Source organism: Physeter macrocephalus, chromosome 7 (genome assembly GCF_002837175.3).
Source record: "Physeter macrocephalus isolate SW-GA chromosome 7, ASM283717v5, whole genome shotgun sequence".
NCBI classification, from domain to species: Eukaryota; Metazoa; Chordata; class Mammalia; order Artiodactyla; family Physeteridae; genus Physeter; species Physeter macrocephalus.
Genome location: NC_041220.1, coordinates 33,119,485 through 33,137,242, shown reverse-complemented (window position 1 = coordinate 33,137,242; position 17,758 = coordinate 33,119,485). Strand labels below are relative to the sequence as shown.

General features: G+C 38.8%; 1 protein-coding gene across 1 annotated transcript; it reads left to right on the top strand.

Annotated features, from left to right (window-relative positions):
- Positions 1 to 2,624: 2,624 nt before the first annotated feature.
- LOC102986414 (zinc finger protein 706-like) lies at positions 2,625 to 4,016 on the top strand. Its single transcript, XM_055086328.1, has 2 exons — positions 2,625 to 2,666; positions 3,807 to 4,016. Exons 1-2 carry the CDS (start codon positions 2,625 to 2,627, stop codon positions 4,014 to 4,016), a joined length of 252 nt encoding a protein of 83 aa, XP_054942303.1.
- The last annotated feature ends 13,742 nt before the right edge of the window (positions 4,017 to 17,758 follow it).

Below are 17,758 nucleotides of genomic sequence, written 5' to 3'. Positions count from 1 at the left end.
GCTAAAAGAGGGTATAATGGCAGAGGATGTTGGTGATGACAGTGGTGACTGTGTCTGATTCTTGAGTCATACTGCCCTACGGGGACTGGTTACCCCCATGTGTGGGGCACAGCTGTCATCTGAGATTCCCTCTCCCCTATGTTGGGTCTCTTACTCCCTGTATTACGTCTTCCCCTTTCTTGGTTTATTCTCCTATATTGGTGAAGCATATCTTCCAGTAGCATCTTAAGAAATGATAAATGGGAAATAAATTGAGTTTGTTTTTAAAATATTTATTTATTTATTTATTTTTGTCTGTGTCAGGTCTTTGTTGCTTGGGATCTTCGTTGCAGCATGTGGGCTTCTCTGTAGTTGTGGCATGAGGGCTCTGAAGTTGTGGTGCATGGGCTCCAGAGCCCACGGGCTCTGTCATTGTGGCACGCAGGCTCTCTAGTTGTGGCTCATGTGCTCAGTAGTGGCGGTGTGTGGGCTTAGCTGCCCCGCGGCATGTGGGATCTTAGTTCCCTGACCAGGGATCGTACCTGCATCCTCTGCATTGGAAGGCAGATTCTTAACACTGGGCCACTAGGGAAGTCCTCTTGAGATCTTTTTTTTTTTCCTATTTATTTATTTATTTATTTGGTTGCACCAGGTCTTAGTTGCAGCTTGTGGTAGTTGCAGCTTGCAGGGTCCTTTGTTGTGGTAGGTAGTCTCCTTAGTTGCGGCTTGCTGGCTCCTTAGTTGTGGCAGGTGGGCTCCTTAGTTGTGGTAGGTGGGCTCCTTGGTTGTGGCAGGTGGGCTCCTTAGTTGCAGCTCGCCGGATCCTTAGTTGTGGCACGTGAACTCTGGGTTGCGGCATGCACGTAGTTCCCTGACCAGGGATCAAACCTGAGCCCCCTGCATTGGGAGTGCAGAGTCTTATCCACTGCACCACCAGGAAGTCCCCTCACTGAGATCTTGAATGTCTGAAAATATCTATGTTCAATTCTCATTCTTGATTGATAATTTCTGAGGATAGGATTTTAGGTTGGAGATCATTTTGTACAGAATTTTGAATGTATTTCTCTTGTTTCTTGAAAGCATATCTTCTTGCTTCCAGTGCTGCTGTGGAGGAGTCCAAAGTTGTTGCTTTTCTTTATCCTTGTGTGTAATCAACCTGTTTACATTTTTTCCTGAGAGCTATAGGAATCATTTCTTGGTCCAGGTGTTCTGAAATTTCACAAGTGACTTGTTATGAATCTATCTTCATCTGTTTTCCTTGGCACTTCATGGGTTCTTGTAATCTGGAAACACAAGTCCTTACATTTTCATAATTTTTCTTTAATAATTTTGATGATTTTCTTTGTTCTACTTTCCCGTTTCTGCCGTTTTATTATATTTTTTCTCCTATTTTGCATATCTCTCTCTCTCTGTCTCTCTCTCTGTCTCTCTCTCTTTCTGTTCTACTTTCAGGGATGCTTTCTTCAACTTTATCTTCTAACCCAACTTTTAAGGGTTTTTTTTGTTTGTTTGTTTCATTTTTGTTTTTTCTCCTTCTATCAAGCTTTTAATTCCCAAGGACTCTTTTTTATTCCTGTTACATGGCATCCTGCTCTTGTTTCATGGAAGCTGTATTTAAAAAAAAATTAACTCTAAAGATTAATGATTATTTTTTTTTTAAAGTTTCCTTTTCCCTGACTAGTCTTTAATTCCTCCAGATTGTGGGTTTTGTTGTTGCTTTTTTTTTCTTTGTATTTGTCTGTATGTTACCCATGATTAAGCATGAGGGACTAAAAAACTCATTGGATGTGCTGAACATGGGGCTGTAGGGTGACTTCGTGGGCAAGTTTAACTCTTGGGTTAGATTCACCTGGAAAGAGACATCCAATCTCCTGCCAGGTGGATGAGTGCCTTGTTGCTAGCATTCTGGGCACTAAGTGAGGGAGGAGGGGTGGGGGTCTCTGCAGTAAGCATTCAATATGCATAAAATTGATAAGTCCACCTGATGGGGTACAAGATCTATCCCCTCCACTGTACCAGGCACTTTCATAGTCTAGACACCTAAGTTTTACTTTCTTAGAGAATAAATGTCTGATCTATCACCTGGCTTGAGGAAGAACAATTGCTCCCCACAGAAAAGGGGAGGTCAAACTGCTTTTATCCTAGTCTTCCTAAATGCAAGTTCGAGAAGTTCTTGTTGCTTCCACTTCCCATGTTGTTTAAAGATTCTGTAGAGTAAACTGAGTTGGTTTTCAGTTTTCCTACTGATGTTTTGGGATTCAGGTTTCTTGGATCTAAGTCAGTTACCTATGGTCTATTTTGTTTCCAGCTTCCAAAATTTTGATGCTGCAGTCTGTTCTTTCTGTACTTCTTTACTTGTGTTGGTATTTGGGAAAGAGAGTGAAATAACTGCCTCTGATCTGCTACCCTAACTCAGAAATTTAAGAAATATTTTCTTAATTTATTTATAAAGCTATACTATAGATCTGAGCTAAATCTTTGCCTCTTTTGTGCTGTAGGTGGGAATTTTGGGGATTTGTCTTTTAGAATCATCACTTAGCAAGAAATATGTATGAGGTTTGACTGACACTGTTTGCTAAATTTCTTTACCTCTTTTCCAGCTCAAAGTTGCTATTCCTTATGATCAAAACTAGCTGTAGAGAAAGATGGTGAAGCATTCATTCCTGGTTACTTTGGTATATCAGGAGGTGGGTCTTTTTCTCTAGCAGGACTTTCTCTCCATTAAAAAATTAGCTGTTATGGGAATTCCCTGGCAGTCCAGTGGTTAGGGCTCTGCGCTTTCACTGCAGGGGGCACGGATTCAATCCCTGGTCAGGGAACTAAGAACCTGCATGCTGTGCGGCACAGCCAAAAAAAAAAAAAAAAAAGAAAGAAAAATTAACTGTTATGTGTGCCATTTTTTCAGGGCCATGGTTTCCTCTAGATGACATGAGTAGTAATGAATTCATAGAGCAAATTAACACAGGGACTTACAGTTAAAATGTTTGCATGCTAAGAAAACCTTTAATGACTAATCTCACTGTTGACTTTTTAGGTGTGGTAGAGCACTGACGGGGAGATGATTTTGGTCATACCACTTATACATAGGTGCAGGATATGTTAGGATTCAGTAAAATGTTCCCATTTGTCATCCCTCACCACATGAAAATTCATTATTTTTAAAAAGTGAAAGTGATTAATTTTACAAACTGGGGTTTTTGTGATATGTAAGAAACAGCTAACTGAAATGCTTACTGAAACTCTACACTTAGAGGTAAAAACAAATGCCTCTGCAAGGTGGCTTCTACATATACATGGGGCACATAGTTATTAGTGACTAAGCAAGCTCAGCTCAACTGAAGCTAATGAAGGGAAAGGGCAAGGAGCTAAGTAGAAATTTGTACATTTCACATTTGGTTTTTATATGTCTATTTCTGGATCCCTCAGGAAGGAAGCATTGTGAGATAGGACAATTTTTATGCTTAACACATTCTCCACATTGAAAAACGTGTACCTTTTTTTCTTTGACTTAATACTACCATAAAATTTCATCCCTCTCAAGAACAAATCTTAAGCCTCAGTAAATGCTGCAGTTTAATATAATAAAGGATTTCGTTAAGCGTTTCCCCTGATTATATTTATTTCTGCCTGAATTTTTGTCGTTTCTGTAAGATGAAGTATGTCTGAAAAAACTACGAAATTAAATATGATTACTTATATTTTTACTCTGTTTGAACCTAAGGAAAAATATGATTATATAAAAGTACACTTGGTACAGAGGCACAGGCACGCGAGCAGTTGAGGGCGGGGAGGAGGCCAAAGCAGGAAGATGTGGCTCTTGACCTCAGAAGATTCAGTCTCAGCAGAAAAATGCCAAAAAGCAAGTTGGACAAAGGAAGCAAGGACATGACCAAAAGGCTGCTGCCAAAGGTGCCTTAGTATATACCTGCACTGTCTGTAGGACACAAATGCCAGACCCTAAGACCTTCAAGCAGCACTTTGAGAATAAGTATCCTAAGACTCCTCTTCCTCCAGAATTAGCTGATGTTCAGGCGTGAAGCGGTTTACAGTGAATTCACAACACCTTTGACTCTTCTACTGTCTCAGACCTTAGGTAACAATCCTGCAGCTCTTTTCTAACAAACCACTGATCAGCAGAAATAAAGGGGCTACAGAAACACTCATTTTTATGCTGTCCCCTTTTGGGCTTCATGCAAAGACAATTCTGTGTAAATGTACAGTTGACTCTGATTTGGAAATCTGAAAATCGGTCTATCCTTGTTGTAAAAAATTTGTTTACAATTGTAATTATATTGATGCTCATATTGTGTGAAATGACTCATTTAATAAAGTGGTACCTTGATTTCACAACAACAGCAGTAACAACACAAAAGTACACTTGTGTGTACCAGTCGCATGTGTACTGATGATCAATAGCCAAAACAAAACAAAATTTCCCTCCTAGTATTTTATAAGTAAAAGCTTCCTGTAGTAATCCAGGAGACTGATGTTCAAGTTATTCCAAAGAACAGGAAAGTTGAAAACTTAAAGCATTACTAATTATCTATAAAATTGGTCTTATTTATATTTTTGTACCTTATTTTGATGTTCAAAGACATTTATAGAAAACCCTCAATAAAATAAAATGTATGTCAGGTGTCATACACAAATTAGACAGTCAATTAATACTTTTAATTTTTATGAGACACGTAGTTTTTCTAGAAGCTGGGAATTCAGCGGGATGGAGATGGAGGCCGTGACCTCCAGGAAATTCCCTTTTTGTGAAGGAAGGCAGAATTCTTAGGAAATTCATTAATCAGGAAGCCATTTATTGAGCACCTACTATTGTCAGGCCCAGTATGTGCCCTGGGGGTGCCAAGATTAAAGACAAATTTCTTGCCTTCAGGGAGCTCACCTCCTTATGTCGAGTCAGAAAAAATAGTCTAAAATGGACTAAAGACCTTTGAAAATCTCCAGATCCTCTAATTTTACTCTAATTTGTGATTTCATCGAACTCTTTATCTATAAAACGAGAATAATATGACTTCACTTAGAGCTTTGTTGTGCACATTAAATAGCATCATGTAGCAATGTGGACCCTGGGTGGTCAGGCTCCTGACTGGCTCAGCGACTCCTGCTTAGCTGTAGCAATCCTATTTCATGCCTCAGCACACTGACAAATTACTACTTGTCCTGGAGATTCATGGCCACTGGTGATATTTAAAAACTTAAGTGTTAAATTGTGGGATGCTGGGTCCATGTGGTAAGGGATATGTTTGGGGTAAAAACAGGCTGTCATGAGACTATATAGAAAGGACACCTGAGTGGGGAGAAAGGGTAGGTGTAGGGAATCCTGAGGTGAGGGCTGAAGGGAGTTAGTCTCAGGGTGGAGAAAAGAACAAGCTTTTAAAGCAGAAGAGATTGGGCAAGTAGGTCAAGGTCAGGGAGAGGAGCCTGGTGCTTTAGAGTCACAGGTATTTCAGTAGAACTAGAGCCTGAGCAGGGATTTGAAACCGTTTTTTGTGCCACAGCTCACTTTGTCCATCTGGTAAAGCCAATGAACACTTCTCAAGATTAATATTTTTATTTTAAAAAATATTTATTTATTTTTGGCTGCATTGGGTCTTCGTTGTTGTGTGCAGGTTTTCTCTAGTTGCGGAGAGCAGGGGCCACTCTTCTTTGTGGTGCGTGGGCTTCTCATTGTAGTGGCTTCTGGCACGCGGGCTTCAGTAGTTGTGGCACGAAGGCTCAGTATTTGTGGCTCACGGGCTTAGTTGCTCCGCGGCATGTGAGATCTTCCCGAACCAGGGCTTGAACCCGTGTTCCCTGCATTGGCAGGAGGATTCTTAACCACCGTGCCACCAGGGAAGTCCCAAGAGTAATATTTTAAAATGTATAAAGTAGGAAACTATTAACTTACAGTGAAGTTATCAGAATACCTAAAATACAAGTGCAACATTTATATTTTTTTATTAATCCATTAATATTAAGTTCTACCAGTGGGTGTAATAACTACTATAATTTCATAGTAGCAATGAGGATAAATAATGTCTGTGATATCTGCAATAACTGGAATGTATTGTGAAAATATCTGATTTCTGTTGGTTGCAAAGTCACACATTTAATAGTACTGTGGTTTATTGCCCACACTTATAACTGGAGGAATTCCTAAATTTCAATGAATGATCAGTAAAAATAAAGATGTATTTTTTTTTCCTATCCAACTTCAACTTACTATAGACCCCAGGTAATGAACCCCTGGTTTTAGGCTATATCTTCTAAACAAGTTTCCCTGCCTTCAGTCAGATCCTGCCTCTAATCCAGTGCCTGGTTTGGGAATGCACAAATCTGATAAAGCCATTCCTTTCCTTAAAACTCTTCATTTGTTCTCCTGGCCTTTAGGATTAAGTCTAAATTCTTTCTTGTGACTCATAAATCCCACCAGGACTGGTTTCTCTCCACTCCCTAACTCCTCCTCTCTCTCCCAGCCAAACAGAATTTAAACACAATCCTCTCTTGCCTTCCCACTTACTATTTGCTTTTTTCTGATGGGAATCCTCTTCCTTGACTCCATCCCTTCTCTGCTTGGTAAACTCCTTAGTGATCACCTCCTTCAGAAATCTGATTTACCAAAGTCTGCATGATTCCTGGCCTCCAGGGTTTACATCGCACTGGGGGGAGACAGATAACTACACTTCTAATTATAACACGATGTGAGAACTGCCTTGTTTATTCTTTTACCTCCAGAGCTTACAAACTGCTTGCCCGAGTACCTGCTTAGTGCCTACGTGTTAACAACTCACAATGTTCTTTTCACTGCACTCTATGTGAATGGGTCCCTCTGGAGTTGTGTGACTATACTATTTTATTGATAAATAAACAAATGAGTGAGTGGCCTCAGCTGAGTGAGGAAGAGTCCTGCAGAGATTGGGGCAAGAATCATTCTTAGATTACATGTAATTGTTTTTTTAAATTAATGATCTTAATGTTTTTTTTATTCACTTTTATGTATAGTTTAGAAGAGATGAACATTTCAGGGACTTAAAAGAGCCACTTGTTCTGATTATAAAAGTATTACAAGTTCATTTGTAGGAAACTTGAAAAATATACAACAATAAAATCAGATATTATAAACAATCCCATGACTGAATGGAACTGTCTTGGAGTGTTTTTATCAACGATATTTGAAATTGATTATAAACCATATTGAATATATATTTGGGCACTGATTTCTTGATTCCAAAAGTGTAAATTATGTAAAACATAAAGAATATGTTTATCATTGAGATTTGGCTTTTCCTTTATTAATCATTGCATTTAGCAAATATTTTCTAAACATAAAACATGAGTCAGGCGCTGGGCTTGACAATCTGAAGAATATAAATTGGACACTGATCCCATGACTCCAGTATTTACAGATTACTAGGGAGATCAGACCCATTTGGAACCTTAATGCAAGGAAGTAAGGATATGTGACTTAAGAAAGCTGCAGGGGCTTCCCTGGTGGCGCAGTGGTTGAGAGTCCGCCTGCCGATGCAGGGGACACAGGTTCGTGCCCCGGTCCGGGAAGATCCCACCTGCTGCAGAGCGGCTGGGCCCGTAAGCCATGGCCGCTGGGCCTGCGCGTCCAGAGCCTGTGCTCAGCGACGGGAGAGGCCACAGCAGTGAGAGGCCCGCGTACCGCTAAAAAAAAAAAGAAAGCTGCAATCAGCCAGAGGGAACTTTTTAAAGCTAAATTAGGTCATGTCATGTTCCTACTTAAAACCTTCACTGGATTCTCATGCAATTTATTTTTATTTTTTAATTTATTTTATTTTTAAATTTATTTTTATTTTAATTAAATAATTTTTTATTGGGAGATAATTCACATATCATAAAATTCACTTTTTAAAGTGTACAACTCATAAAGTTGTGCAGACACCTCTCACTGGGTTTTTAAATAAAATCCAAACCCTTAACAATGGCGTATAGCTTTGTGTAATGTGGCTCTTGCCTGCACCTCTCCAATTTATTTCTTGACACATTTGCCTTTGCAATTGATTTTTCCTTAACCTGGAATCCTGGAATCCTTTTCCTACTGGCATTTAACACTGCTGGCTCATCTTGAGGGTCTCAACTGAAATGATACCTCTGAAGAGAAGTTTCTTCTGAACACAGTCTCCAAAAATAGCCCTCCTGTCTACCCAACTACTCTTTGTCATGTCACTCTATTTTCTTCACTGAATTTACTTACAGTCTATAAATGGTTGTATATTACTTATTTGTTAGGGTATAAATTTCATGGAACAGGGATTTTTTGTTTGTTTGTTTGTTTTGGCTCTCTTTATTCATTAGATCAGGGGTCAGGAAACCATGGCCCACAGGCCAAATCTTGTTTGCCACCTGTTTTTGTATGGCCCACAAGCAAAAAATGGTTTTTACCTCTTTAGATCATTTAAAAAAATCAAAAGAAGTATAATGTATCATGACATATGAAAATTCTATGAAATCCAAATTTAAGGGTTCATAAATAAAGTTTTATTGGAACATAGCCACTCTCATTGGTTTAGGTAGTATCTATAGTTGCTTTCTCACTACAGGGGCAGAGTTGAGTAGTTGAGACAGAGACCATATGGTCTGCAAAGTCTAAGATATTTGCTGACTATTTATTAAAAAAAGTTTGCTGACTAATGCATTAGATCTTAAACTTCTTGAGGGCACAGTGTTTTGCACACGAAAGATATTCAGTACATGCTTGTTGGATTAAATTGAAACTCTAAAATCTCTTGATTTTATTTTTCTGACTTAAAATTCCTTGTCTGGATCTACACAGTTATATACACCCATTAGGTAGTATCTAATATGGAAAGGTAGTATCTTAATATGAAAAGAAGTTTTAGTTAAGGTCTATTTATCCCTTACAGACTAATAAGGGATACATTTACCTAACTCTAATACTAGGCCGAATGTGTTAAATGCTATCAGAAAGCTTACATGTTACCGACTTCAGAGTAAAACAGAACATATTAAGCTAGAGCAATTGAGGAAAGATCTCTGAGTTTCAGAGTACTTGACACTGGACACTCAGGTCATATGGGAAGACCTAGAACAAAACTCTGCAGATAGGAAATCACTATGTGTAAAGAGGAAGCTGTGATACAGCTGGCTTTGCTGGAGAGTAGACTTGTGGAGGTCAAAGATGTGTCATGCTGGACTGGAGCTCAACCCTTAGGCAGAAATAGGGTCTATACTGTCTTCCAGCCATTTATCACCACCCACTCACTTTCAAGCCTACAGTAATCTGAATTTTCCTTATCATTTAACTGAGGCAGTTCTAGTTCTATTGAAAGTCACCCCTAACCACCAGGAAAACCAATGGACTTTGATCAGCCCTCATCCTTCCCTACCTATCTGCATTTAACAATTTAACTTCCTTTCTTTCTTTCTTTCTTCCTTCCTTCCTTTCTTTCTGTCATTTTCAGCTGTGTTGGGTCTTCGTTGCTGTGTGTGGGCTTTCTTTAGTTGCGGCGAGCAGGGGCTACTCTCCTTTGCGGTGCACAGGCTTCTCATTGCGGTGGCTTTTCTTGTTGCGGAGTGTGGGCTCTAGACATGCGGGCTTCAGCAGTTGTGGCTCACAGGCTCTAGAGTACAGGCTCAGTAGTTGTGGCGCACAGGCTTAGTTGCTCTGCAGCATGTGGGATCTTCCCAGACCAGGGCTCGAACCTGTGTCCCCTGCATTGGCAGGTGGATTCTTAACCACTGTGCCACCAGGGAAGCCCATAATCTTCCTTCTTTCTTGAAACCCTTTCCCTCTCCAACTCATTCTGATGATAGCTGTACTCCCTCCTCTGGTCCATTTTCCATTGACAGAGCAATAAGGGCTCCAATCAGGATATGTCTGTCAATGGGAAACAGGTCCTACAACAGGTTCTATGTTCAACTTCTTTCATTTCAACACAGACTTTTATGGAAAATGTACTACATCCAAGACACCATGCCAGATGTTGTAAGAGGGAAAAGACTCAAAGAATGTTCAATCTTGTGGAGGAGATTGGTAAACAAGTAATTAAAACTCAGACAGAGGGCTTCCCTGGTGGCGCAGTGGTTGAGAGTCCGCCTGCAGATGCAGGGGACACGGGTTCGTGCCCCGGTCCTGGAAGATCCCACGTGCCGCGGAGCGGCTGGGCCCGTGAGCCATGGCAGCTGAGCCTGCGCGTCCGGAGCCTGTGCTCCGCAATGGGAGAGGCCACAACAGTGAGAGGCCCGTGTACCGCAAACAAAACAAAACAAAACAAAAAAACTCAGACAGAAGAAGGTGAGGGTTGATAAGAAGCATAAGCAGCATTCTGTGGATGTGAAAAGAAGGGCCAATTAAAAGTGACCTTGAAGATAAGAATTGTTCATATCTTCCCAAGGATGAGGGTGTTTATTGCCCTATGCTCCATTGGTTAAGAAAGAAACTAAGTTATAAAGTTTGTGTGATTCTCAAAGAAAAATTGGTTTTTCAATTATTTGTTTATTATGTTATAAATGTTAAAACTTTCTTTTAAAAGTGATTATTATATCTAGTGGTAATCCTTTCCTCACTTGATCTTTGGAATAATCCTATTTATAGGTATTATTAGTCCTGTTTAACAGAAAAAGAAAATGAGACTCAGAGGAATTAAATAATATACAAAATGGGCCCCAAATAGAATTAAACTCTCTTTTCCTCATTATTTGAAATGAATTCTTTAGGGTACTAGAGTGAGAATATTTATTTAAGGATACTCCTTCTTTTGATTTCTACTAAATCGGGAAGCTAAATGCCAGCACTTAAACTGAATGGATTCAGGGGCCCCACCCAGGAGACTCATTTTCTTCTTTGTCAGAGTGGCCCAGCAATTGGTTAGGTACTTGGGGACCTAACTCTTTCAATCCAAGAGGGTATAATAGAGTCTGTGCTGTTGGTAAGAACAATGCAGCTCTCTAGAGCTCTGTCTACATGGCAGTTCTAAAATAGTCAAAAAAAAAAAGTGTATTAGTAGTTGTTCACAGCCCTCAAATTCAATTTCCACATTGGGAAATCCAAAGGCTGAGGTTATTTGGTATGTTCCATTTTTTGCTAAAACTGGGGTAACCAGCTATCTTCAGGCAGTCAAACCAGTTTGATGGGTACCCCTCCCACTTCCCCCATCAGAAACTGGCTTCAGACCTTAGTGTTCACTCACTGGCTGATGGTTACAGTTGGATCGACAGGTTCAGCCATGAAAAAAAGGAAAAGAAAGAAAACAAAAACCAACTTCGCAACTCCACAGAGAGATTTTGTAAATAGAAATGAAAGCTGTGTAAACATAGTACCTGTACTTTTTCTAGTTGGCACGCTAGGAACCCAGCAGGAAGAGATCACAGTAGACAACCCACAATCCACAAAACAGAGTTTTTTTCCAAGGGGGTGGAGGTGGAGTAGGAAGGGTGTCTGGTTGCTCCTGCTTTTGTCCAAAAAAAAAAAACTATCCAAAAGTTTTGATTCAAATAGTTCACATGTAGGAACCCTGAAGAATTTTCAGTGATTAAAAAAAAAAAGTGACCAAGAGGTGAGTGAGAACTCAGCTTACTACAAAGGAAGTCAGAATAATCCTTTCTTGACAAAGGAGCAAAAGGATCTGTTAAGGTTAGAAACCTGGTGCAGTTTGTAGTCTGTGAGCAGCTGGGGATATGCCAGGGGCAAGTGTAGGATGAAGGGGCTCTTGTTCTAGGCAGGACGGAATTCAGGAACTCGATTCCTCCTCAGTGCTGGTGAACTTTGCTCAGCCTTCTCTTCTTTCACTCCCTACAAAAAAGTGGTGGAGAGGAACTATGCGGTGGGCAGAGCAGTAGTTTGTACCCGTTTGTTTGTCGAGTTTAGTCCTAGATTCTTTTTGACATGTTTTAACAGATTAACACTTTTTGATTTGTGATTTGGAATTTTCAGAAAAAATCAATTAAATAGTTTGGATATACAGATTCCTAATGGTCTGATGAGCAAAGAAAAAGCTATTGTCAAGAGCTACCTCTTTGCTGATGTGCTAACTAAATTTTGGAGGTAAATTCGCAGCATGACTAATTTAGCCACCGCTGTCAGTAACCTTCAGACAACACTCAATAAAAAAAGAAAGAAAGAAAAATAAGAGTTACCTCTTTGGGTCCAAGAAACTAATGAAATTTGAGACTGAATCAAAGGTTATACGCAGGGCCCAAATGGCAATCAGACTAGCTGGTAAACAGAACAGTAAATAGCTATATTGATTAGAAAAGTGTTTAAAATTTTTTTTTCAAAAAATTAAAAATACAGTCATTTAACAACATATGTTTTAATTATTTTTATAATGGCTTACATTTATTGAGCAGTAATTACTTTTAGGGTACCATGCTAAGTACTTTATCTGTAATCCTTACAATAGGTACTATTATTATAGTCCTTTTATAGATCAGGAAACTGAAACTTCAATAATTTGTTCAATAATTTCTCAAGAGCACACAGCCAATAAGCCATGGAAGTAGACTTTAAGCCAGATGTGTTCAGTGTCAAAGCCTATGCTCTTAACTAGTGCACAGTTTTACTACTTCTGTAATAGCAAAACACTGGAAACAACTTGTATTTAAACAATAGAAGGTTGGTTAAATTATGGTCTAGTTAATAATGTAATAATACACAGTTATTTTTAAGGTCACATTTAAAAGACTAGGGACAAAGAAAATGTTAATGATATTTCTAAGTGAAAGAAAGCAGGCTACAAGCAGCATGCTTCACCTGATCTCAAGTTTTTAATAAGCATTTATTTATGGGACTACATATGTACACCAAGTGTCAGAGATGTGTGGGTGTTGTAATTATGGGTGTAGTTTTTTTTCTTCATTTTTGAAATTTTCTACATTTTCCAAACTTTTTTCAATTAACATGCATTACTTTTTTGTTTTCTTTGTTTTTTCTTTTTTTCTCTTTTCTGCACATGCATTACTTTTTTAAGTATGTAAGACCCTTCAATGTTATTTAAAGTAGAAGAGAGAAATATAGGAAGAGGAATAATCAATCAATCATCAGTTTTGTGACAGGTAATGAAATTTGGTGGGGAGCAAGGGCGGGGAGAACTGAATATATGAATGTAGCTGTGACACAAATGCACGTTCTTTCACAGGTGCAGCCACCAGTGCAGATATGTCTCATACTTTTCCATTAGCCGATATCATATTAACCAGGGTCATGAGTAAGCACAATCATACCCTGATCATCTTCCTCCTTCTTGAATCGCTTTCCTCTCTTGGCTTCCATGACACCCCACTCCTATTGGCCTTCCCTTTCTCAATCTCCTTTGCTAGGTTCTTTTCTTCTCCTCACCTCCCTTTATATTTCAAAGAGTCCCAGGCTTGACCTTGGGTCTCCTCTTCACCATCTACTCAGAGGAAAAAAAAAAAAAAATTAAAATGCCTTCAGGACCCATGCCAGTAACAAGCAAGTGAAGCAAATCCTTGATTTCGCTTCCATCTCTTCCTTCAGCCCAATTCCAGCCACTCCGCACCTCAGTCAATAGCATATCCACCAACTGCTCAAGTCAAAAAGTAGAAGCCATCTTTCATTTCTCCCTTTTCCTCATCTTTGCCCACATACATCCAATACATCAGCAAATCTTGTTGGTTCTATTTTCAAAACATAGCTTGAATCCTTTCCTTTCCCCTTTCTGCCTCCATCTTGCGTGGGCTATTTAAGTGTCATCCTAAGTGGTCTCTGCTTTTACTCTTGGCCACCATACATTCTTCACACACAGCCAGTCGTACTAATAATCTCTGGATTTGGAACTGAAAACTCAGAAGATGTGGCTCTGGTCTTCTTTCATTCTTCCCAGCGAAAAGGTAAAATTTACCTAGTTTGACTGAATTATCATAATTCAGAATTAATTTAATAGTACCCCCGACCCCCCAAAAAAAGCAAATTCACTTTGGTTTCTTAGCAGTCAAATATTTTAGAACCTAAGGAAAAAAACAACAAAATTTATTTGCTCAGTTGTTTTGTTTACTTTATACTCCACCATCTTGGTTAACAATTGTAGAGGGAGAATTAAAAAAAAGGAAAATTGCAGAAACTAACACACCATTGTAAAGCAATTATACTCCAATAAAGATGTTAAAAAAAAAAGGAAAATATATTCTATTCTTTTTTTTTTTAACATCTTTATTGGAGTATAACTGTTTTACAATAGTGTGTTAGTTTCTCCTTTACAACAAAGTGAATCAGTTATACATATACATATGTTCCCATATCTCTTCCCTCTTGCGTCTCCCTCCCTCCCACCCTCCCTATCCCACCCCTCTCGGTGGTCACAAGGTACAGAGATATTCTATTCTTAATTCTCATCCATCTGTAAAGAACAAAACAGAAGGCTAACATAAATGTGTATTATAATCTGGGGGTGGCTTACCATACTTGTTTCCGCTTAAGTTCGTTCGTCTTACCTCATTTTTCCAGGACTTCAATTCAATAGTTGTTTTTTTTTTTTTTTTTTGGCCATTTCAGTCTGTAAAGAACAAAACAGAAGGCTAACATAAATGTGTATTATAATCTGGGGGTGGCTTACCATACTTGTTTCCGCTTAAGTTCGTCTTACCTCATTTTTCCAGGACTTCAATTCAATAGTTGTTTTTTTTTTTTTTTTTTGGCCATTTCAGCTTCTACGACTATGACTCATGGAACTAGAACTAGCTCAGTACTGCTTTGTGTTACTTTCTGTATGAGATTTTTCTCAACTGGTTAAAATGACATAAATAAAATACATTTTGTTTTTCTAAAGCTTAAAGACATAAACATTAAACTAACAACTTTTCGTTAAAAGAAATGGGATTTAGCAGAGAAATAAAGACTTTCTAATTTTACTTTACAACATAAAATAATTTTCCTCAGTTCTTTCTTCCATAGCTGTTGACCACAGAACTTTCAGTAATCTCATTTAGATCCTGGAAATTAAAGTATTGAATACATTTTCCTAAATGCTAATTTCTTACTACATTTTGCTTTAGAAATAAATTCTTTTGAAGTTGACCCTACTTCTGTCTTGCCTTTAACATGAAATCTAGCAACTGTCTGTTATTTTCTTTTTACACAGAACTCTGGATTGTTTTCCCTTCTGATTTAGAAGACTGTTGCTTTTGGAATAGAAATACACAGTACAGATCGTCCAAATTTAGGGACATTTTAGGTTGCTTCCAATAATCTGAGTGACACTAAAATTTTTATACATTATTATTATTATTATTTTTTTTTGTGGTATGCAGGCCTTCCTCTGTTGTGGCCTCTCCCGTTGCGGAGCACAGGCTCCGGACGCGCAGGCCCAGCGGCCATGGCTCACGGGCCCAGCCACTCCGCGGCATGTGGGATCCTCCCATACCGGGGCGCGAACCCGGTTCCCCTGCATCGGCAGGCGGACGAGCAACCACTGCGCCACCAGGGAAGCCCTATACATTATTTTTAATTAACATTAAACATATATATGTTATTAAAGGAGTATTGAAATCAAATAAATATTAGTTCAGTGTTTGTAAACCTAGGCCCTACATTGTAATTACTTGGGAAGCTGTAAGAAATATTGATGCCTGGGTCCTACTCAAGGTTCTGATTTAATTGGTCTGGGAATTGGGATTTATAAAAGGTTCCAGGTGATTCTAGAGAATGGCCAATGTTAGGACCCACAGAATTAGGCAATTATGGTTTCAAAATGTCACTTTCTATATTTGAGGCTAACTGCATGTGTGAAAAAGGTGGCAATATATTTTCCTTTTTTAAGGTCAGAATTCCAAAATGGGTTTCAACTGGGCTAAAATCAAGGCATTGACAGCATTGCATTCCTTCTGGGGACTACAGGTGAAAATCTGTTTTGTTACCTTTTCCAGCTTCTAGTGGTTGCCTGAATTCCTTGGCCTGTGGCCTCCTCCTCTATCTTCAAAACCATCAGTGTAGCATCTGCAAATCTCTCACTGACTCTATGCTTCTGCCTCTCTTCTTCACTTATAGGGACCCTTGTTATTACATTGGGCTGACCTATTTAATGCAGGATAATCTCTCATCTCAAGATCTTTAATCATCTGTAAAGTTCTTTTTCCATGTGAATTAATATATTCACATGGTTCCAGGGATTAGGATTTTTATAGGAGATTCTGTTGTCTACCACAAGCCCCATAATCTGTAATTGTTTTCCTCTTCATTTTACACACTCTTTCTGATGATCTTTCTCATCTTGGTGGAAGATGTCACATTTCTATCTCCAACTCCAGGTGCAACTGTTCACTGGACCTCACCCCTGTGTGGTCCCACAGGCCTGGAACCAATGCTGTTTCTCACCTTTAGGTCTTGACACACTTTGCTGTCTTGGTTTGAACACCTTTTTCTCCTTTTCTCAAGTCACACTATATTCTTTGTCCTTCTAGACTCAAGGCGTTCCCTTCTCCAGGAAGTTTTTTAAAAAATTGAGATATAATGGATATATAACATCATGTAAGTTTAAGGCATACATGTTGATTTGATAATTTATATATTGCAATGTGATTACCACCGTAGTGCTGGCTAACACCTCTATCACATCACATAATTGTTATTTCTCTTTTGTGGTGGGAACAATTAAGATCTAGTCTGTTAGCAATTTTGAAGTTCGTAATACAGCATTGTTGACTATAATCACTATGCTGTGCATTAGATCTCTAGGACTTATTTTTCTACTAGTTGTCTGTACCCTCAGACAACATCTCCCCAATTCTCCCACCCCCCAGCCTCTGGTAATCACCATTCTACTCTGTTTTTATGAGTTTTGCTTTTTCTTTAGATTCCACATATAAGTGATATCTTATTATTTGTCTTTCTCTTATTGATTTATTTCACTTAGCATACTCCCCTTATGGCCCATCCATATTATCACACATGGCAGGATTTCCTTCTTTGTCTTGTCTGAGTAGTATACCATTGTATATATATACCACATCTTCTTTATCCATTCATCCATTGATTGACATGTAGGTTGTTTCCATATCTTGGCCATTGTGAGTAATGTTGCCATGTGGGAGTACAAATATATTTCCGATATCCGGCTTTCATTTCCTTTGGATACATACTCAGAAGTAGAACTGCTGGATCATATGGTAGTTCTATGTTTAATTTTTTGAGGAACCTCTCCATACTGTTTTCCATAGTGGTTGAACGAATTTACATTCCCATCAACAGTGTACAAGGGTTCCCTTTTCTCCACACCATTGCAACACTTGTTATCTATTGTCTTCTTGACGATAACGATTTTAACAAGTGGGAGGTGATAGCTCAATGTGGTTTTGATTTGCATTTTCCTGATGATTCACAGCTAAATAATATTTATAAACTTCTGAGCCCCTCACTAAAGATAGTGCAATATCCACCTATGGGGAGATAAGACATTTTTACTTTATTTTCAGTTTCTCAACATTTTGAGGAAAAGGCCTAAAACTAAGCACCCTCCTACAATGAATATGTTAATCATCTCATTATTCCACACAATTGTGCACCTTTATATATCCAAATTATTGTAAATATAAACACTGCATTCCACCAATACTATAAAATGGATGATTCCACCCAAATATGTATTGGGGTTGAGTAGCTGCTAGTGATTTTCTTAAGAGGCTAATGAAATCCTATCACTTTATAGTTTGAAATCCTCTGAATGCAGCAAGTTGCCTTCAGGGTAGAATCCAATCCTTAGCCTGGTTTATTGTGGTCCCCTCTGCCTCTGTAGCTTCATTTTTAGTCAACTTCCCACTAACAATCTGCCTGCTGTCCCACACTCATCAT

Bases quoted from the DNA above. Each gene is read 5' to 3' on its own strand.
- LOC102986414 (XM_055086328.1), top strand. From the start codon at position 2,625: ATGGTGAAGCATTCATTCCTGGTTACTTTGGTATATCAGGAG. The intron at 2,667-3,806 runs GTGGGTCTTTTT...TCTTGACCTCAG, and splicing joins TTACTTTGGTATATCAGGAG to AAGATTCAGTCTCAGCAGAA.